The sequence below is a fragment of the Sprattus sprattus genome, assembly GCF_963457725.1.
Source record: "Sprattus sprattus genome assembly, chromosome: 17".
Classification (NCBI taxonomy): Eukaryota; Metazoa; Chordata; class Actinopteri; order Clupeiformes; family Clupeidae; genus Sprattus; species Sprattus sprattus.
In genome coordinates this window covers 13,466,056-13,487,576 of record NC_137915.1, presented here as the reverse complement: position 1 = coordinate 13,487,576, position 21,521 = coordinate 13,466,056, and the positions used below count along the sequence as shown (strand labels likewise).

General features: G+C 41.3%; 2 protein-coding genes across 5 annotated transcripts; one reads left to right on the top strand and one right to left on the bottom strand.

The window, feature by feature from the left end:
• Nucleotides 1-481: 481 nt before the first annotated feature.
• Nucleotides 482-8,265, bottom strand: sec22c (SEC22 homolog C, vesicle trafficking protein). Its single transcript, XM_080855708.1, has 7 exons — nt 8,117-8,265; nt 6,553-6,764; nt 5,281-5,444; nt 4,773-4,949; nt 4,251-4,369; nt 4,086-4,151; nt 482-3,890 (listed from the first exon to the last, which is right to left on the bottom strand). The coding sequence occupies exons 2-7, from the start codon at nt 6,732-6,734 to the stop codon at nt 3,690-3,692; spliced, it is 909 nt and encodes a 302-aa protein (XP_080711834.1). The 5' UTR covers nt 6,735-6,764; nt 8,117-8,265; the 3' UTR covers nt 482-3,689.
• A 958-nt stretch (nt 8,266-9,223) lies between these two features.
• LOC308378147 (E3 ubiquitin-protein ligase MARCHF6-like) lies at nt 9,224-20,710 on the top strand. 4 transcript variants are annotated; one of them, XM_080854981.1, is made up of 26 exons: nt 9,224-9,449; nt 10,215-10,314; nt 10,450-10,523; nt 10,718-10,861; nt 11,050-11,122; nt 11,842-12,010; nt 12,316-12,532; nt 13,292-13,353; nt 13,573-13,605; nt 13,713-13,764; nt 13,884-13,942; nt 14,115-14,195; nt 14,310-14,378; nt 14,778-14,852; nt 14,961-15,095; nt 15,226-15,345; nt 15,434-15,534; nt 15,848-15,985; nt 16,394-16,616; nt 16,915-16,984; nt 17,273-17,454; nt 17,810-17,944; nt 18,629-18,718; nt 19,228-19,360; nt 19,983-20,118; nt 20,444-20,710. In XM_080854981.1, the coding sequence occupies exons 1-26, from the start codon at nt 9,431-9,433 to the stop codon at nt 20,529-20,531; spliced, it is 2,778 nt and encodes a 925-aa protein (XP_080711107.1). In that variant the 5' UTR covers nt 9,224-9,430; the 3' UTR covers nt 20,532-20,710. The 4 variants fall into 4 exon arrangements, with proteins under 4 accessions (XP_080711107.1, XP_080711106.1, XP_080711105.1 ...); XM_080854980.1 differs by having other exon boundaries at nt 17,273-17,481; XM_080854979.1 differs by having other exon boundaries at nt 15,791-15,985.
• Nucleotides 20,711-21,521: the final 811 nt, after the last annotated feature.

Here is a 21,521-nt window from a genome sequence, read left to right as displayed (position 1 = left end):
TTTTCCATTTGTCCTGGTGAGTAGTATTGTTTCAGAGTAATATTTAATGACCACATTATCACAATGACAATGATAAGTCCCTGTTATATTTGAGGAGACAAAAAGTAAACCCTCTCAGAATAACAGGTCAGACTGCTATGTCACTCAATTGAAGTCACTACAACTACTGGGATATTATGGCCATCCTATTCTTCTGACTAATACTATAGGCTTGTTACACCTGCCATCCAGCTCAGTGGTGTATTAGAGCCCCCTAGTGTCTCATTGAAAGTACTACAGAGTCGTCCCGCCATCAGGTATCTCACATGGACATGGGCCAAACTTTATAAATATTAGTTAAATGGATATCAGTTCACATTGTCAAAATGATCTGAAAATATTCAATTAAAATGCATATAAATGCATCCTCTCATATTCATCTTTAGCATCAGCATCATAAAGAAAACACAGACACACAAATGTACAAAAAGCACTGTTTAATGTCAGTTTCAACAACACAGGAATTATTCTACGCTCCAGTGGATAACTGCCCATGTTATGGCAGGTCTTTTGAACAGGCAGAGTAAAAGTCTGATCCCCCAAACAAAACACGAGACGCAAAATTTAGGAAAAGTTGGAGTATTTTGATAACTAATTTCCTCCAGGGTCAAAAGGCACGCAGTCTCTTGGCCTCTCAGACGGTTCATCCCTTGTAAAAAAGGATGAGCCTGTTTCTTAAACCAGTTTAAAGCCAACTCTGACTTCCCCCAACTTCATTCTGGTTCAGTGGCTGCACAGTGAAACACGTGTAACCCCCGAACTCAAGCAGAAAAACCCACAGCACACCACTCTGTCACAGAGAGGGAGGTGCTTTAAAATGCAATTGGGCGATTCATCAGTCAAAGAGGAGTGCAGGTTGGGGCATTAAAGTACTCTTGCATTCGAAAGATATCATTTCAGTACATCTACACACAGTACAACACTGTCACATTGCTGCCTTGTTTTACTGTCTTTTTCTTTACAACCTGTTACAAAATTGTAAATTTTAGTCTTCACTGTCTGATTTTTTGTTTTCAAAAATGCCTGTTCATTTTCAATCATTCATTTGGTCAATATGTCCCAGTTTAAGATACTAACATTCAAATCAAAAGTAAACAATTTTCCATCCTTATAAAAGTTGATTTTAAATAAAAAAAAAACTGTATGGATTGTCCCCAGTATACAAGTTATGTTTTCACTCACAGAGTTGAGAACGGAATTCCCTATAAGCTGTCGGAGAAACTGCACTGTTGCACTGTCACACACTGTCATGCTGCTAAATGTGGTTCCACGTGTGACAAAACATCATAGCTAGCTAGGTTGTCTGCTATTTTTGGCATCACTAATCATTGGATGTCCTCATCATGGTTTAAAAGACCAGTGCAAGAACAGAGCTTATAAGGACAATTATAATTTAGCATTATAAGACTTACTGAGAATGCGACTAAGCGACGTACAGTCAACTTGCAGCGATATGGAATTGAACTTGTGAAGCAGTGGGGCTAACCACTGCACCTCCACACACAAGTCATATTTCAGATCAAATCAATTAAGAGTCTAAGACAGAGTGATAATTAACAGTGTCACTTAGGATGAAAAACGGTCCTTACTTCTAATGCAATGCAGAAAATGGGCACAGGATTTGCATTTTACAAAAAAGGACCCATGGTCTCAGTCAAAAACATTTTAAGCAGTCCTTCATTGATTAGAAAAAACCAACATGAACTCACAAGGCTATAACATGAGGTCTTTTGCTAAAATATGAATGACAGGTTACCAAACTGCACTGCCTCACACTACAGAGCACCCTTCATCAAAAGCCTACAGTCACATATTTGAAATAGTCTCTAATGTGAAACTGTTGGTGTCTATACTGCAAGCTAAATGGCTGAGCATTACTACAAACAGGAGTACTTAATTAGCCTTTGAAGATTAAGCAAATATGTGCCTCAGTTGATACAATTCATATCAATGTTTAATACTTTCCTTTAGTAGTGGTTATAATGTGTTAAAATGCCCAAACAAATTTTCTCTACAGCTGTCTTATGCACCACAAACAAGCTACGGACTTTGATCGAAAACTTCGGGACATCTATCTGTTATTGTGATTAGGCTAAAATGTGTCCAAAAGCAACTTTCAGTGCAGCATTTTTTTCCTCCTTAATGAACTTCATTCATTCTAGCAATTCCATTTGTGTACAGAAGAAAGGTTTGTCATTTTAAGTGGTCATTTTAATCTTGCTACTATTGCAATTAAAAGTTACTTTCCAACTCACTCTCACTCTCTCTCTCTGTCTCACTCTGTCTGTCTCTCTCTCTGACAAATATAAGAGTGCCTATCGTCTAGTTACAGATACAGATACAGATACATTGAAATGCCAACACTCTCAGAAGGTACATTCACGCATCCCCTAATGTGAGTTATATCTGATTAAGCTTTCGTCTTATTTTGAGGAAGTGTTCATACTTGTCCTTCAACAGCAAAATGAAATTAATGCTCTGATCTGCACTGATCTTCAGCAAGCAACATTTATTTTCGTGGCAAAGAAATTATGAAAAACAGCTCACTGCTCAATATCGGTAATGCCAAGCCATACTAATTATTAACTGCACAGACATTGTACACTATTAACCTTGTTTCCACTTAATACCTATGTCACAACACAGGGTGAAACACATACAGTAGCCTGCAACAGTAATATTTACCACATGGAGTTTTTACCTAGCTTTTCTGGCCTTCTCTCAGAGCACTGCATTGTGGGTAGTCACACAATTCTTTCTCATGGCAGTGTACCTGACATTGCAAGAACACTACAAATTAGGGGACGTGTAGGCTATCCAATCAAAACTCTACTTTCAAATTTGAACCACAATAACAAATGACAAAGCTCTCTATCAGAGATCGATATCTATTTTGTAAACAAAGACTAAGTGCAAAAAGCTATTCTAAACTAGTCAAGATTATTTCATCCACAAACACATCAGCTCAGGCATACTTAGTTAGATGATTAAAGCAATGTTAAGACCTCTTGCAAATTCATCTATAAGCAGTCATACATGAAAGATAATGAAAATTACTAATGACATTTTTATAAGTATGTAGTTCCTTCCTTACACATCAATACAACACGAATTAAGACGTAAACAACACAAATGCATTGGATGAGCTGAAATGGAATAAATTAACAAAGAAAAACAATCCTAGTGCAAATCTTGTCCTACCGATCTACGCCGCTTTAGGCCATAACCCTGAAAACCAATGAAATATTGTCTCTTTGCCAGGTGGAGTTACTGGTGTTCCAGTAAAACTGAAACTGTATGGACGTAAGGCTGTTCAACCTTCAATCAACGGCACCACTGACCTATGCCCAAACTTAAAATCCCTTATCTCTTAGCCCTTTGTAATGTTGTTCAAAATATCCACAAGGGCTTTACTCTGTCTTTGAAAATATTGATAAGTGCAGCATTAATGGTCACACAGGCCTGGTGCCGGTAATGTCAACTTTCATGACTTTTCGCATGACTTTTTGGCAAGGTGCGTTCATCTCAGGTCAAATGTCACAACACACACACTCCAAAAAAACTCCATTCCTTCATATTGCAATCATACCAACGTCTGATATTGCACCTCCCCACCTTCACTCTGTGTTGGCTGGCTGCCATTCTGGCTCTCAGACACCACAGTCACTTGTCCTGTCCTGCAGTTTCCTGGTAAGGGTGAGGACTGTGGAGATGCAGGCCACAGACATGTGGAAGGACAGCTGCCAAACGTTCCTCAACCCAAAAAGGAAGCCGTTGCATACGATGATGAGTGTTAGGAGGGTAAAGGCCTTGAGCCTCTTCAGAGAGGAGTGGAACAAGTAAAGCTGACACTGAAAGAGATTTTTGAAATATCAAACTTGACTCAGGATGTGACTAACTTTTCACAACTGCTTCCTATTGCAACCTCTAAAGTATCCATCTATCTATCTATCTATCTAATATTTCCCACAACTGCTAGGTGAAAAGAATGACATTTTAAGATAGCAGAGAGTAAAAGATTTATGTTGAAATTATGTTGAAATTACCTGACAAACACAGCAAAGAAATGCCAAAAGAAAGGCAACTACATTCCATATGCCGTCATAGTCGTCCTGTCGACAGAAGAAAAAAAAAACTAAGCTAAGGGAACATCAAATACATACCAATAGAAAAACAGAAAAATGTCCAGGCGTTGGCGTCTGACGCATTACCTGGAAGGTGTACTCGATAAGGTGGACCCCTCTGATGAGATTCAGGGCGGCACACATGATGTTGAGTACTAGTGAGAGGATCCCCGGGGCTGACACCGGCTCCAGTCGCTGATTGGGCCCTTCACACAACACAATGTCTACTTTTCAACAGTCTCTAGTAGTCAGCTTATTGTGAGTAGTGTGTGTTAAGTGTATATCAAAACCTTATATTGTTCAGAAATATTTGTATTTGGTTTAAGTGAATAAAACAAGACAAAGTCTACATTGTTGATAATATTTTCGAATTTCTTTCTTCCTGATTCATATAAGCGATGTGATTTAGTGTTATACATAACACTGATAAAATTTCAATGCAGGCCATCTATCAAAATAGCGGGTGAACGTTTGCACTGTTCGGTACTTATTCATATTTTTCCGGATAAGCAGCAATACATCAGTGTTGAAATAAAATACATATACAAAATGGATAAAAATGAAAAGGAATTGCCCAAAAACTTTCTCCATTAAAAATAGATGTCTCACCAGTTCCAGGCACTTCTGCATGCCCATTGGCTGCTCCATTGCTGAGCTGTACACCCTCCAAGTTGACGACTTCAGGGGGGCTGGCCCTCAGCTCGTCCTGCACCTCAGCCAGCGTCACCCCTAAAGAGGGCCCGCCACTCTGGTTATAATGCTGCTTCAGCTTTTGAATGATGCTGTCTGTCCTCACAAAACGAGAAAAACACAAATACGCACGCAAGCACACACACACACATATCAGAAAAAGTTTGAAAAATACAAGCTTCCATGCAACATCAGGAAGAATTCCACATCCTTAAAAAAGTGATCACAGAGAAAAGCCCATAGACCCATCCGTCTCATGAAATGCAGAGTAAATCCTACATACACAGATGAATAACAAATCCAATAGATAGATATATGGTGGAACTCGTGTGGCATTTCTCCTATGCCATTCAATGCAAAGATTTCCAGCAGAAATGCAGAGAAAAGAAAAAAGCTGACCAAAGCCTGCATTCTCCACCTCACTCACCGAACTGCAGGAACGGATAGGGCCTGCTGGCCAGGGCGACCGCTGAGCTGTCAAAGCGGGCAGAGAACTCCCAGCGGACGTCCTCGAGGAAGCAGTAGGCCGGAGCGGCAGGGAGCCGACAGGAGCACACAGCCATGTACGACACGCCTTCGGTGGACAGGAAGCTGCAGTCACATGGAGACGGGGTTTAGTAAACAAGAGACCTCTCAGGGACAAACATGACTTTGCTCGAGAGATAGAGCTTCTGTTTGAGTGTTATCATTAGTGGCGCCAAGTGATGCGAAGTGATGTAACTGGACGATTTAATCCAAATCTTTTGCTTTTCAATCAGATGCCACTAATTGAGCTTTTAGTGGATTTTAAATTGAAAATTAAAACAACCCTGACACATCTCTAATGTGTGTTAATCATGTTTATGTAGATGTGTCATAACTAAATTGTGTACATCAAGTGATTCCACTCCTCCTTTGCCATAGGGAATCTTCTTTTTCATAAAGGGCAGTGGAAAATAGCCCAGCAGAACTTCAGCCAAGAGCATCACTGCCCAATTGACCCTAAAACTCATCAGTAGTCGTCGGTATATAACTCTAGTCAATGGACCATGTGACCACCCACAGACAATCCTACTGCTGCCAACTTTGGCAGACATCAATCACTCCATGAGCCTTGTAGAGCAGTTCACATTCCATTAACATTGGTAGGTCAGAGAACAGAAGCTAAATAATGAAAACTGATTAATTTGAGCTCATTAGTGCTCAATAAAGTGTCTGGTTCGTGACTGGTTCGTGGATACACAAAGAGCTCGGTGGTAGGTCCAGTGACACAACTAATTACGTTTTAAAAGCAAAAATATCAATGTATGTGTTTCCAGCCTGAAGCTGCAATAACACTGCAAAATGCAATCCACCTGCGTAATTAAAATAGGGCCCTTATTTTCCACATGGCCTTTATTTCACAAAAGTTATTCACTCTGCCATTAACATACTGGGCCTAGTTTCCCGATAACGACGTATCTTAACGGCCTACGTGGATTTTGGCGACATCATAGACTCATCATTGCCGTAAGTGCGGCGTCGGGAAACCGCTCTGCAATATCCCTCTTACGACCGATTTCAAGTCCTTTTTAGCGTTCGGGAAACTGGGCCCTGACCATTCCTTGTACCTTACTTTTTAAATCTGCGCCACAACCACCACCTCAGTGTAAAAACACACCATAATATTACATTTAGAACTTTGAACTTTTACACATGTCTGCAGCAGAGGTTAACTCACTAGATGTTGAGGTCGCGACCCTTGACCGTCCCTCGCTCTGGGAAGAGTGCCAATGACTTGGAGATGACCTTCAGCTGCTGCTTCCTCTCTTGCAGCTCCGTATTGTGCTGGAAGTCCGTGGAGGCCGAGAGAGGGAGCCCATCTCTGACCCGCACCACGAAGGCGAAGAGGATCAGTGGCATGCTCCTGGCTGGCCCTTAGGCACAGACAATCTGGGAAGAGAGAGACAACAGAGAGCATATTGAACTGTCCCCTTGACTGTGTTTAGGGAAAGCACTGTTGTGAAATGACCAGCCAGAAGACAGAGTCTATAATTTTGATGGTTTCTCTCTCTGTCACTGAGCTCTGATGGTTATTGAAAATTGAAACTTAGGTTAATGCACTCTTGATCTACAAGGATGGAGCCCACCACTTTAGAGTGCGAAAGAGCCATGATCAGTAGTTTTTTTGCTAGAAAATATTGTGATGGTTTCTGGAACAACTGTAAGCGGATTATCTGTTTGCAGGGCTATGCCGTTATGAGGATCGCTTTAGTGAAATACTAGTGTAACCAAAAAGAATACTTACTCTACAACGTTACAAAGTACAGTTTACTTCTTGTTTGATTTAGGTTCATATACCAACCCTAAGTCTCTGAGTAAATATTTCTTCACACCCTCAGAAATCAAGATTACAGCTGCAGTCAGTGTGTCCGCCTCAGCATAGACCACTGAACTCTCTACTGCTTCGAATGTTCCCACACAGTTCAACAATCCCTGAGCATAAACACGTCATGCAAAAACGAGATCTCCAGAATGTTTATGCATGGCCTGTGGAAGCTGTACCACATGTTGATTACGTAATACAAGGGCTTAAAAGCTTTACATTTTTCTGTAAATGTTAAATTCCAACCAAATTCTAACTGGTTGATGATATAATGCAAAAGGTCCACTCCGATGTTTAAAAGCTTGTGTTTACCCGGGGCCTGTCTACTTATTTTAAGAACTAGTTAATAAACATTTTGTAAAGCAGGACTGACTGGCCAATTAACAAGCAATCATTGGTATTGTTGGTATGTAAACTCTGGGAACTGCAATAAGATTCTCAGTTTACATACCGGCAGACACAATCATCATTGAGAATAAGCCTACGGCAAACAAGACTATTGAAGCAACCTCATTCCTTCGTAGGTTCCAATATTATTGTATTACAAAGTAATGCACGTATATGTACTATCAGTGCCTCCGCACGTAAGTGCTTTATAACGACCAATGTTCAATAGCCAGACAGTTTCCAAAGACAGAATGACACAACACTTGCAAGGTAAGTGTATCTAGCTTCAAAGTCGTATTATGGGTACATCAACACACAATTTAGGAGCGTTTAACAACCCACGCCTTTGTATTATTTCATGCGTTTAATAAGGACCTTCTGTTCTTCCCATCGATTGACTGGATAGCCATATAGAGTATCTTACATTGTTGACATTTTCATTTCAATTTTGGCAAATTAACATAGCTTGCTAGCTAGCTTACAAAAACTTGAACCGATCCAGGATTCACATGCGTTGCATTGTTTTCCTTACCTCCTCTTTAGATTCATATTATCAGAGCATTTTCAAGCGTCAGAAAAACATGTACAATATTTAATTAGTGTGAACACTGTAAAAAAGCGCTGGAGATTTTCAAAAATGTTCACGCTGTGTTGATTATTGTTAGACTTTGACAGTTCAGTGTTGTGTTGTCTCCTATCAAAGCCCGTTTTGCGTTGAATCATGGGAACGACAAAGCCGTCTTCCTCTTTCCGCCAGCGTCTTAAAGGAACAGAAGCTGTAGAAATTATGTTTAGGTCTGAAGTAAAATGAATGAATGGCATTTTTCCTGTACTATCAGTAATATGATACATATTCATATATATGCATATACATACAGATACATATAACTAATGCTTATAGATAATAAGCACCTCCCTATAGACATCTTCATCTGGGACTTTTATGACAAGCATATACTTGTATTGCTAGTACTTCTGAAGACAGTAGCCTATTGTAAGAGACTTGTATGACATCAAGGGGGAAGATCGTGGAAAAACAGTTGCGTTATGGTTTGTTCTTTAAGGAGCATCTTGCCCCTACTGCCACTGCAATTTTGACAGTGTTTGAGTATTGTGTCCAAGTCAACAACTCTGAAGCAACGTATCTTAATGTCTGTAGTTTCACTACTAAATCTTAATAAAGCTTATGAATTACGCCTACCAAATTCATCCCTCATCTACTTTATCAGTGGCTTGTACACTTTCACTTTTGTGTGCTCTACCGTTGGTTTGACTAGGAGCCTGCACCTACTCTATCATGCTAACAAAAAAAATCTGTTTGGATGACCCAAGAAACAAGACTTTTAATTGGGGGGAGATACAATTTAAACTTGATAAAACTATTCCTCAAATTACTAAAACATTTCCAAAACGACGACGCCTTATTTTTTTTTTTAGAAAACCGGGCACCCCAGTGTTGACTTGCAAATGACCCTTCAAGTTCCCACCAGGCAGTATAACAATGTAAAATACGCATGTAATATGCCTAACATTTTCATCCAATGAATGCACGGAACGTCTTGTTCACAAACCAACAAAAGAAATAAACTGTCGCGATGTACTGCTTCTGCCGTATGTTGTGCTACATTGCCGACACTTCTGTGTGCTGTAGGATGGATCCACCCTGATAGACGTGGTTTGGTTAAAGAGGATTCAGTGCCACTCACACATATTGTGGAGACTTGTCACTTGATTCACGAGTTGAATAACACACTAATTTACTCATATACTAATATTATGCCTACCGATGGATTTCTGATTTGACGTAACACCAAACAGTATCGAGAGGAGGGCGTTATCGTGCAAGATGGACACGGCAGAGGAAGGTAACGTTAACAGTTGGCTAATGGTAGCTAGCTAATGTTACACCTTGCCCTAGCAAACTTGTACAATAATGGCACAATAGATTGCCATTTTAAGTCTGTAATGTACACCCCATACCAGTTGTAAACATGGCCCTTAACATTCTCTGATCAACTGTGATGGAATTGGTAGCACTGCAGTGACTAGCTACATTGCTAGCTAGCTAACGTTAGCTATTCAACTTGTTGAAACCAATGGTAAACTAGGGTAATGTTAGCTAGAGAGGGTTACTTCTACAAACACAAACTTAAGCAGGAGTAAGATGGCGACCCAACACTTCTCCCAAATAAAATTAGCCTTGTGTACCATGGACATCCCATGTCTGTATGGTTTAATGATCTGTGGGGTAGGGAGAGGAGGTATCATTAGTTAACGTTACCCGTCATGCCCTGAACCATTCTGCATAGCAAACATCGACTTCTCGATTGATATTATATGTTCTTCAATGCCACGACGAGTACTAATTATTCAAAGTAACGCATAATATTAGCTCCCACTATGGGAACGTTATTGCCTAAAGTGGTCATCCAGGAGTTCGACTGTGTCCGTCCATGATTGGCTAAAAGTGTGATGGTACTCTCGCACTATTAGTAAATAATGTATGGGCCTTTGACTTACATGTTAACTTTAAAATTACTTTTCCTGCCACCCCCACCTTAAATACTCTGCCCGAGTTGAGTATTGTTGTTTAGTGACTCATCTCAAAATGTCCAATTTCTACCTCATAGCTGATATATGCCGGGTGTGCCGCTCCGAAGGAACTCCTGACAAGCCTCTGTACCATCCTTGTGTCTGCACCGGCAGTATTAAATTCATTCACCAAGAATGGTACGTTTGACAAATGTCTCTACATTTAAAGATTCTAAACTGTGAAAATATTTTCCTATACCTTATTCTCGACTTACCGTTTACAGTTATTGCTGTCAAATGTTATTATACTAACAATTATAACTATTTCAACAGCTTGGTTCAGTGGCTGAAGCACAGTAGGAAAGAATACTGTGAATTATGCAAGCACAGATTTGCTTTCACACCAAGTAAGTTCATATTCCATTAGATGATGTCCTAGATGTGGCAATTTTCTATCATAAGATTTGTCCTACCCTTGCATAGCCAAGTACGGCAGTAGATCTTGTTTAGAGAACAGGGTTCTAGACTGTAATAATATTTGCGTTCATAATGCAGTGGATCACAATCTCACCTATAAAGGGACTATGTTCTCACTTTACAGTCTACTCTCCGGACATGCCATCTCGGCTTCCGGTACAGGACATATTCGCAGGACTGGTTACAAGTGTCGGCACAGCTATACGCTACTGGTTTCACTACACACTTGTTGCTTTTGCATGGTTGGGAGTTGTGCCCCTCACAGCATGTAAGTATAAATATAATCTAACATGTGTAAATGTGTTATCCAGAAATAAAACATAAGAAGCATACAATAAATGAAAAAAATAGGCCAGTCTTTAGATGACCACTGGAATCAGACACTTAGCCTTTAAGCCTCTGGCAGATGACGTTGACACTCATGTTTCCCATTGTCTTGGATGGGCTCTCTTGCAGGTCGAATATACAAGTGTCTGTTTACAGGCTCTGTGAGCTCTCTCCTCACCCTGCCACTAGATATGCTCTCCACGTAAGTCATGCCCTTGTCACCAGCCACCGTCTCTTCCTTTGTCATACAGATCATATCAGGCAGAAACATGCACACAAACATGTATTTACACACACACACACACACACACACACACACACACACACACACACACACACACACACACACACACAATTTTGGAAAGTGCACACCAATCATAAAGTTGAAAAGATACAGGCTGTCACTGTTTATATCTATCCGTGTTTTGTTTTGTACTCAACTTGGCCGAGGGGATGGAAACCATCCATAGTAAATAAAGCACTACTGTTACAAAAATAGCCTAATGCTTTGTACTGCTGTAAGGCATAATTGCAGACATTGTCAACAATGTTGGGAGATGCTGAGGCCCATGTTAAGTCACTTGGATCACTTTTTCCTTGCCAGCCCCACTAAAAGGATCAACCAGTCACATCCACCTGCTTCTCTGTTGATTGGGGCCCGCGATGTAATTGTTTGTCTCGCCTAATCAGAGACTGAAATGTGTTTCCTGTAGTGACATCACCTGATCTCCCATCTGCCCCCAAGTGTGTGATTAGTTCCCTTATATATCTACTGAGTGGTTCCTATGGGGAATGGAAGTGCTGACATAACTTAATGGTGTGTGTGTGTGTGTGTGTGTGTGTGTGTGTGTGTGTGTGTGTGTGTGTGTGTGTGTGTGTTTGTTTGTTTCATGGTGTTCCTTTCATGGTGTTCCTGCACAGGGAGAACTTGCTGGCGGACTGCTTGCAGGGGTGCTTTGTGGTGACATGCACCCTGTGTGCCTTCATCAGCCTGGTGTGGTTGAGAGAGCAGATCATACACGGTGGCGCCCCCCAGTGGCTAGAGCAGAACTTGCAGGCAGCAGCAAATTTTGCTGCACAAGCCAATGAGGTAAGAGTGGGGCTTCAGAACGTTTACAGGGGCATTGCTCGGAGTTGAAAACATTTGTGGCTTAATCCAAACCTGTCCAAACATTCATGCCTGTAGCAAGGCCCAAAGACACCCATGGTGATTGGTATACAGGCAAAAATGATTTTGTTATCAACTATTGTGAAAATGTGTTCAAAACTAAGGTTGAGTTCACCTTTTTTTCCCCTAAAAATCAATTTGAAAATAAAGCTCTTCTAAACACACATGCGTGCGTGCATGTAATCCTGTATGACACATCAGCACATTTGTGTCCTTTGTCTGCTCAGGCCCCGGCGGCAGCAGCAGGCCCAGGAGGCCCAGATCCACAGGCAGAGGCGGCCCCAGCGGAGCATCCTCCTGAGGAAGAGGAGGAGGAGGAGGGGGAAGAGCGAGCAGCAGACGACCCCGAGCAGCAGGAGGACCCAGCGGATGACCCCGAAGTCGACAACGAGGATGAGGAGGAAGCAGGGGCCGAAGATGCAGAAGCCAATAATGGAGGCCAAGGTAGTTTTCCCCCAGAGACATATATTTGACTGTTACTTTGGTCTGCTAATTTGAGATATTATCAGAGATAAGCACTAGTTTTATTTCTATATATATATATAACAGATATGAGACTTATTTGTTACAAATAGGGGTGTGCCAAATAATCGTCATGACGATGCATCGCGATTCTAATTTTCACGATCTACTGCATCGATTGTTGACGCCAAGTATCGATTATTAATTAAAAAAAAAAATTTTTTTTTTTTTTTTTTTTAAATTGCATGAATGGTTGGCGAACATCAAGCATTTCCGGCCGCGCGATACTGCGACAAGTCATTCATAAACAAAACATGCAGTGTATCCAGTAATAATAATATTTGTGTTAAGTAACCTCCAAAAGTCGTTTAAATAAATACAGCTATGTATGAACTGAGTTGCTTTGAGTTATCAATTGAACACACTATCCAGATCATACACAGCCAGTCAGCCACTGGTAATGGCTTCATTTTTTTCTAACAGTGTTCAGTGAAAATTCGCAATGCATCGCAATGCATCGCAATAATTCAAGTATCGCGATGCATCGTGATAGAATCGCATCGTGGCATGTGAATCGTGATACGAATCGAATCGTGACTTCTTTGGCAATACCCACCCCTAGTTACAAAGTGTTCTGTGTATCGTTCTCTTAATAATGAGATTTCTTGGATGAGAAATAGTGAGAGAGCTGTAAACTTAGACTGTGCTTGTTGGCTGATATGATACCCCTGATCTGCACAGATGATATGAACTGGAACGCATTGGAGTGGGATCGGGCTGCAGAGGAGCTGACGTGGGAAAGGGTTAGTATGCTAATGAACTTGCTTACAGAACAGTCTGGACATAGTCACTGTTTTCCACCATGACATGTAGGGCAGGCTGATGTCAATGCTGCTGCTGTAGTTGTGCAGTTGTGATATATCTGATGGTGCTACAGTAATGGCATGTGTTCACTGTAAAACTGGTAGCTTTTTAAAAACATACTAAAATGAAAAATGATATATATTTTTTTTCCTCTCCAGATGCTTGGACTTGATGGGTCCCTGGTGTTTTTGGTATGCAGATTTGGATGCTTTTATATATCATTGTAAGCACTTTTGTGTTGCTTGTGAACTCGTCTACAGCATTTATAATTGAGCCTTTGTGCTTCTAACTTCTCTAGGAGCACGTCTTTTGGGTTGTGTCGTTGAACACACTCTTCATACTGGTCTTCGGTAGGTAGACAGATATCTTTCCACTCTCCTTCCCTAGACAAGTACCTTTCAACACACTGTTTATCGTGTAGCCGTATATGATACTTGTCTAAACTGTATGTATGTATCTCTCCCCTCAGCCTTTTGCCCATATCATATTGGCCACTTTTCTGTCGTGGGTCTTGGGTTTGAGGAATACGTGAGTATGCAGAATCTATCTCCGATTCGTTCTGTTAGCATTTGAAGTCAGTCAACCATGGAAGCCAAGAGGCTAGAGAAGGCACTCTGATCATGCTTTTGTTGGTGTCATCTGAATGGAAATAATATGTATTCATAATATGTATTCATACTGTTTTATATTTCTCTTTCAGGTCCAGGCCTCACATTTCGAGGGTCTCATAACCACCATTGTCGGCTACATACTGCTGGCCATGACCTTAATTCTGTGCCATGTATCCTTCAGCTATTAATAAACAGGCCTCTGTGTATTCTTATTTTTAATCCTCTTTATGTAGCCGCTTCAACATGTAGATTTAGTGTAATTTTCCTGAATGTCCGATGTCCAGGGCTTTGCAGCACTAGTGAGATTCCAGAGATCCCGTCGTCTGTTAGGGGTCTGCTACATAGTGGTGAAGGTAATACTGTCTGCTTTATTTCCTGTGTTTCTATATGTTGGGGGGGGGGGGGGTGGGGTGGGGTGATAGTGGTTCAGGAGGTAGAAGTCGTTCAGCATTCGGAAAGTTGCTAGTTTGTCAAAGTTTCCCTGAGCAAGACACTGAACCACCAACCACTCCCGGTGTGCAGGCTGGCACCTTGGATAGTAGCCTCTGCCATCGGTTTGTGAATGGGTAGATGTCTGAGGCATTAATCTGTAAAGCACTTTGATTGCTCTAATGAGTAGATAAAACTCTATATAAATGCAGTCCATTTACCATTTATATGATTGCATTGGTTGGTACAGCCATGGAAATGCTAGTAATACATGCCCATCAGTTCAGCTGAAGTGTAAATAAACCCTATTCTTTCTCCCGCAGGTGTCCTTGCTGGTTGTAGTTGAAATTGGTGTTTTCCCCCTCATCTGTGGCTGGTGGCTTGATATTTGCTCATTGGTATGTGTTTGTTTCTTCACTGGTAAGGTTGTAGATATCAGACTGACGTCAGGGCTGAATGAGGGCGTGGTAGTCATTTGTGATTTGATGATGTGGGTTGTTTTTCAGGAAATGTTTGACGCATCACTGAAAGACAGAGAGCTGAGCTTTAAATCGGCTCCGGGAACGACGATGTTCCTGCACTGGCTCGTGGGGATGGTCTATGTCTTCTACTTTGCTTCTTTTATTCTCCTGCTGCGAGAGGTGAAGATGAAGTTATATTTGGGAACTTTTTTAACAGGGAATTCTTTATTAATTAGTTGCCATCAACAAAAATATCCAACATTATATTACATTTTTTTTTAAATTATAATCCCGCTGGTGTCTGTTTCAGGTGTTGAGACCGGGTGTCTTGTGGTTTCTAAGAAACTTGAATGATCCTGACTTCAATCCGGTCCAGGAGATGATACATCTGCCTATTTACAGACATCTCAGGAGGTTTATTCTCTCAGTGGTAAGTGATCAGTGAGGGATCATATTGCTTTTTAATCACACACTTTTGCTTCGGCTGCAAATGTTCAGAATCCTTTTTTGTTTTGCAGGTGGTGTTTGGTTCTATAGTACTTCTTATGCTGTGGCTGCCTATCAGAATGATCAAACTCATTCTACCAAACTTTCTACCCTACAATGTTATGCTGTACAGGTAAAGTAGTGTTCGTTTCTAAGAGCTGAAGTTATCCTCTGCCAAAAACGGCAGGATATTTCAGCTCTATGCTGGCTGCGTAGAACTTTAACTTAACCTAAAAAATATTATTAAATTAAATCAACTTAGTATCAAGTTACCTTGATGCCATTAATGATCCAACATTGCTCTAGTTTGCACTAACTATTAAAGCGCTTCATGACTGAGGACTTGTTTGGATGAGCGTTGACTTAAAGCTGTCGTCATTGTCACACAGTTATCCAAACTCAATCCAAAAGACTGTGCCCCCCTCCCCTCCCCTCCCCTCCTCCAGCGACGCCCCTGTGAGTGAGCTGTCTCTGGAGCTGCTGCTGCTGCAGGTGGTGTTGCCTGCTCTGCTGGAACAGGGACACACCCGGCAGTGGCTCAAGGGCCTGGTCCGAGCCTGGACCGTCACCGCTGGATACCTGCTGTGAGTCCAGACGTGTGCACATATCTTTTAATGACATATATATATATAATACACGTCATGTCTTCAACAAATGTGTTTAAGTTGAGTGCACTGATGCCATGATTGGTTGTAGGGGGACAGATGTAAGTGTTGCTCTTGCAGATAAAAGGAAGAAGCTTCAGGGGCTTAAGTGGTGATGCGATGATGGATGCAAATGTACATGCACATTTATATTCTGTTTAGATTTTAAAAAAACCTTCTTTACTCCTAAATATAAAGTAAGGGCACGGCACTAAAACGGTCCAATTGCTAGGAACTACCATTAGCAGGCTTGATTTTAAGAGCAACCATTATACGTTTATTTTTACACCTTACGTCTGTAAATTGTCTGTGCGTCTGTCTGTCTGATGTTGAACTATCCTTTTCCAGGGACCTTCATTCATACTTACTGGGAGACCAGGAAGAGAATGAGGCCAACCAGCCGCCAAACAACAATAACAACAACAACCAGCCTCCACGCAACAACAACAACAACATGAATGGCATCCCTGTGGTGGGCGAGGGGCTACACGCGGCCCACCAGGCCATCCTGAACCAGGGAGGCCCCGTGGGCTTCCAGCCCTACCTCCAGCCCCCCAGGTTCCCTTTCAGGGTAAAGCTGCTCTGCTCACCACACTCTCCTACTAAACAATTCAGCATGTCCCTCCTCTACAGATTTGTTTGGTCCCCACCTCGGAAATGAATGGCCTTTTAGGTTATAAAGGCTTTAACCAAGTACAACTACATAACAACAGTGTAAAGCGCATCAGTAATAGTGTGAATGTAATATGCCTTCCCTAAAGTGTTAATATGTAAATAAAATAGAATAAAATAGAAATATAGAGTACATACGTGTGTGAGGGAGGCCATAGTGTAGTAGCTTTTTTAATTGAGCTGTCTTCTGTTTCCAGATTGGGCTTTTGATCGCATTGATGTGCATCACACTGTTGGTAGCCAGTTTGGTCTGCCTCACTCTACCAGGTGAGTTCCCTCACATTTGCTCTTCATAGCAGTTTTTTGTTTTTGTTTTGGCAAAAGACAATGTCCCAAAACTTTTTCCCAATGTCCCAAAGATACATCTTTCGAAACTCAGGAAAACCCACCCTTTGTTAATCAGGAGCTTTTAAATGTCTGTTGTCCTTACATCCATACTGTAGACACGCCACAGCCCGTTCCTTTTAGCTAAAAGCTTCAGATGATCACGGTCTCCAATCCGTTTCTCTCTCTCTCTCCATCTCTCTGTCCATGTCTCTGTCTCATGCTGGTCAGTCTTTGCTGGCCGCTGGCTTATGTCCTTTTGGACGGACAACTCAAAGATCCACGAGCTGTACACGGCGGCGTGCGGCCTGTACGTGTGCTGGCTGTCCATCCGTGGCATCACCCTCCTCCTGGCGTGGATGCCCCAGGGCCGCAGAGTCATCGCGCAGAAGGCGCACGAGTGGTCCCTCATGGTAACCCGCCATTTCCCTATAATCACAGTAAATCCTCTTTACATTTACTTCTACATGAATGGAGTAGTTATATATGTCTTTACTATAAACTCACTACAAAAGACTTAGTTTATTGTGGTACCATGTGGTGGAATATGGTAAATTATGGCATATTGAAAAAAAAACTTTATTAAATATAAACCATTTCATAAACCAACTCCTTCAGTGAGTTGTAATTAACACTTGATTCTTTTTTGCTGTAGATTGTCTATCTGTTATTTATCTGTGAGTGTGTCTGGTGGTGCAGTGGTAAGCGGTTTCAGTTCCCAGGCTGAAAGTGTCTGCTAAATGCCTGACCTTTTCCTTTTTCGTGTAGATTGTGAAGACTGTGATTGTGGCTGTACTGGTGGCTGGGGTTATTCCCCTTCTGCTGGGCCTGCTCTTTCAGCTGGTGATTGTGGCCCCACTTCGGGTTCAACTGGATCAAACGCCTCTTTTCTACCCCTGGCAGGTGTGCGTGTGTGTGTGTGTGTGACGGGTATCTGAGTCTGTGTGTGTCCATGTGTGATTCCTGTGTGGTTGTAACTCTGTTTATTAGTGTGTGTTAGTACTTGCACACATGAACAGCAGTCAGTGGTGCTGAAGTCAAAGTCCTATTGTTCAACGTCCACACCATAAAGCCTGCTGAACAGATCACGTGCTGGCTCTGCCAACTTGGCTTGTTTCCACACTGACCTCGTTCTGTACATAAACTCTTGGGTAACTAGGTTACACTTCAGCCATGGTCACAAAATGGCACACTTTAGTCACTATAGCAAGTTTTATAGAGTGTTGCTGACCCAACTTAGTTTTTGTAGACAACTAACCGAACAATACCACCATGCTGTTCTATTATAGTGATCTTTTGAAGTATCATTTGTAGCATTAAGCACAATTTTTCTCAAAAGTTGTGTGTTGGCCATGAAATAAGTTAAAGGTTGACTCTAAAGTCATTTTATATTGACCTCCCAATGTTGTGACCCGGTGGCCCAGATGGCCAGGTTTAAAAAGCGTAACCAAGTCTTACCCTAAAGACAATCTAAAGGACCGATTTCACCTAAAGCAAAGGGACGGAGTATTCTATAGACCAAGCCCTCTGATTGGCTCTGTGATCTGCCTGTGCTTGACTGACTGCTCTTGCTCTTGTGTGCTGCAGGATTGGGCCCTTGGGGTGCTCCACGCCAAAATAATAGCTGCCATTACCCTGATGGGCCCCCAGTGGTGGCTGAAAACAGTGATCGAGCAGGTGTGTTTAAACGGGCATCTCTGCTAATCATTAACAGCTCTAACCTCTTATCCCTGTGTGAACACATTTTGATGGAGAGATTGTGATTAACTGTGGTTCACAGTTGGGTATCTGGGAGCTTTCGCTGGGAGGTCTTACTAAATCCCATCAAGCACTGACTAGCCCTGCACAGCCAGATGTATATTAACATTATCTGTGGGCGGCAACGATTACACCACTGATGGCATTTGAAATGTTTAACACAACCCCACATGAAGGCAGGACATGCCGGAGGTTTAGAAGTATTTGGCTAACACCATAGCCTTATGAGTGTTTCTTTGTAAACATGCTTCTACGTAATATTTTCAATTAATTGACTCCCAACTGTAGACTCCCGTCATGTAATGCCAGTCACATCTAGTCCTACGAGACTAGTCATTGACCTGAGCCATTAATTGCACAGATGGCACCCTGTCTTTTTTGGTTGTCGTGTATATAAAGACACAGTGTATTATTTTGTGTTCACAAAGGTGTATGCCAACGGGATCCGCAACATTGATCTACATTTCATAATCCAGAAACTGGCGGCTCCAGTCATTTCTGCCCTGCTGCTGTCGCTCTGTGTGCCCTACGTGATTGCTGTCGGGATTACTCCCATCGTCGGTGAGTTCTGCTCCTCTAAATTACAGTTCATGTAAAGTTTTACATTTTCGTGGACTTGTTGTCTTATACTGAAACTGTATCTGTATCTGTATGTGTGAGAACCACAAACAGTAACACAATAACGGTAGAGAACACTCTTTAAAAGTAATGTGTGGACTACATGTGTTTTTTTTTCTATTTGCTGTGTGACCTCTGAATTCATCAGTTGTTGCTTAATGGCTAGGTGGCTCATGCCTAAGACCAAAATCCACAACCTGGTAGATAGGTGTACTTAAACTGTAATGAGAACTAACAGTGATGGCAGAAAACCTGTCCTTGTAAAGCTGAGAAATATACTCTCATAAATTAGCAACATGTGAAGTATTAAGGCATGTCAGCTGTATAAGGTCTGTGTGGGTGCAGTGTTTAGGCATGTAAGCTGTATAAGGTCTGAGTGGGTGCAGTTTTTAGGCATGTAAACTGTATAAGGTCTGAGTGGGTGAAGTGTTTAGGCATGTAAGCTGTATAAGGTCTGAGTGGGTGCAGTATTTAGGCATGTAAGCTGTATAAGGTCTGAGTGGGTGCAGTATTTAGGCATGTTAGCTGTATAAGGTCTGAGTAAGCTGATAAGGTTGCTGTGCAGGAGTCACCCCTGAGATGCACATCCTGGTGCAGAGGAGGATCTACCCCTTCCTGCTGATGGTGGTCTCGCTGCTGGGGATCCTCACCTTCCAAATTCGCCAGTTCAAGCGTCTTTACGAACACATCAAAAATGACAAGTAAGGATTCACTTCCACCCCCTGACCCTCACAGAATGATGGCCCTCAAGGCAGACTCACACACACTGCCCTTACGTGAACAGCAACAACTCCAGCATCCAACAGCTGTTCGGTTTTAACACGGTTTATCCCTGTGTTAAGCTCATTATTGTGGTGTTAATGACAATTAGATTCTAATTGCAATAACCAATTTCAAAGTGTTGGGAATATTGGACTGCTAGATCTGTGTGGAATAAGCTCCGGATACTGAAGACATTCTACTTACTATTGTGACGGGAGATAAGGATTTTTGTTTAACACTGTTATTCCTCCCACATCATTCCAGGTACCTTGTGGGACAGCGTCTGGTGAATTATGAGAGAAAGGCAGCCAACATCAGCGGTGCTATGCCAGAATACCCACCCCAAGACTAGCATGCATGAGATGTCAATCATTCAATTGTACAGCTAATCTGCCATTTGGTTGTATGTCGTGACAGTTGTTTGGGTGTGTGAACGTGTGTGTGTGTGTGTGTGTGTGTGTGTTGTCATTGCCTTGCAAGTATTGAGGACTGTACATATGTAAATAACTCACACACATGGATTAATAGATCAACCGGTGTACATTTCTAAAAATGTCTGTATATTAATTTATTAAAGCAAATTGTCACTAGTTTGTGTTAAGGTGCTATTGTATTGTTATTCAAAATGTGTGCCACTACACGCATATTTAACTTATATATTTCATGGAATACATTTTTTTAAAGGACAGTGAGCCAGGTGAAAGTTCAAATTTTTTGATTTAATTAATGAATAATCACAGATCACAGATTTCTTAAGCCTAGTAGATTATGTTAAATTCCATGTTGTTAAAGGCCAACAAAACTAAATCATCTTTGTAAAATATAGATATATATCTTTGTAGATCTCTTTCTAGTTTGTATTCTTAATAGTTAAAAAATGGGGTTGATGGTCATTTTAAGAGCCCAGATCAAATGTATAGACTAAAATTGTCACCAATGGAAGTTCCAGCAACAGATATACAACTCTTTCAATTTGTGGCAGTGACATTATTTGACAAGAACCTGTGATTTATTTATTTGGTATTTAATTACAAGACTAAATTGCATTAATTTTTTTTACATTTAAATGTATTTAATTATACAATATAAAGCAATATTAACTTTGGCTTCTGCATAGGTTAATGGACCCTAAGTGCTGGAATGTATATATATATTCACAATATACAGTATATTTGTGAACCGTACAATCACGTCAGTATACATACTGACCAGTGGCGGCTCCTGAAATAATTCTCAGGGGGGGCAAATTTTTTTAAAGAATGATTAAGACCCGGCTCGATAGGCACCTTAAGCGGGACAATTGTATCCCTTCGTTGTGAGCTTATTAACTCATACAACAATA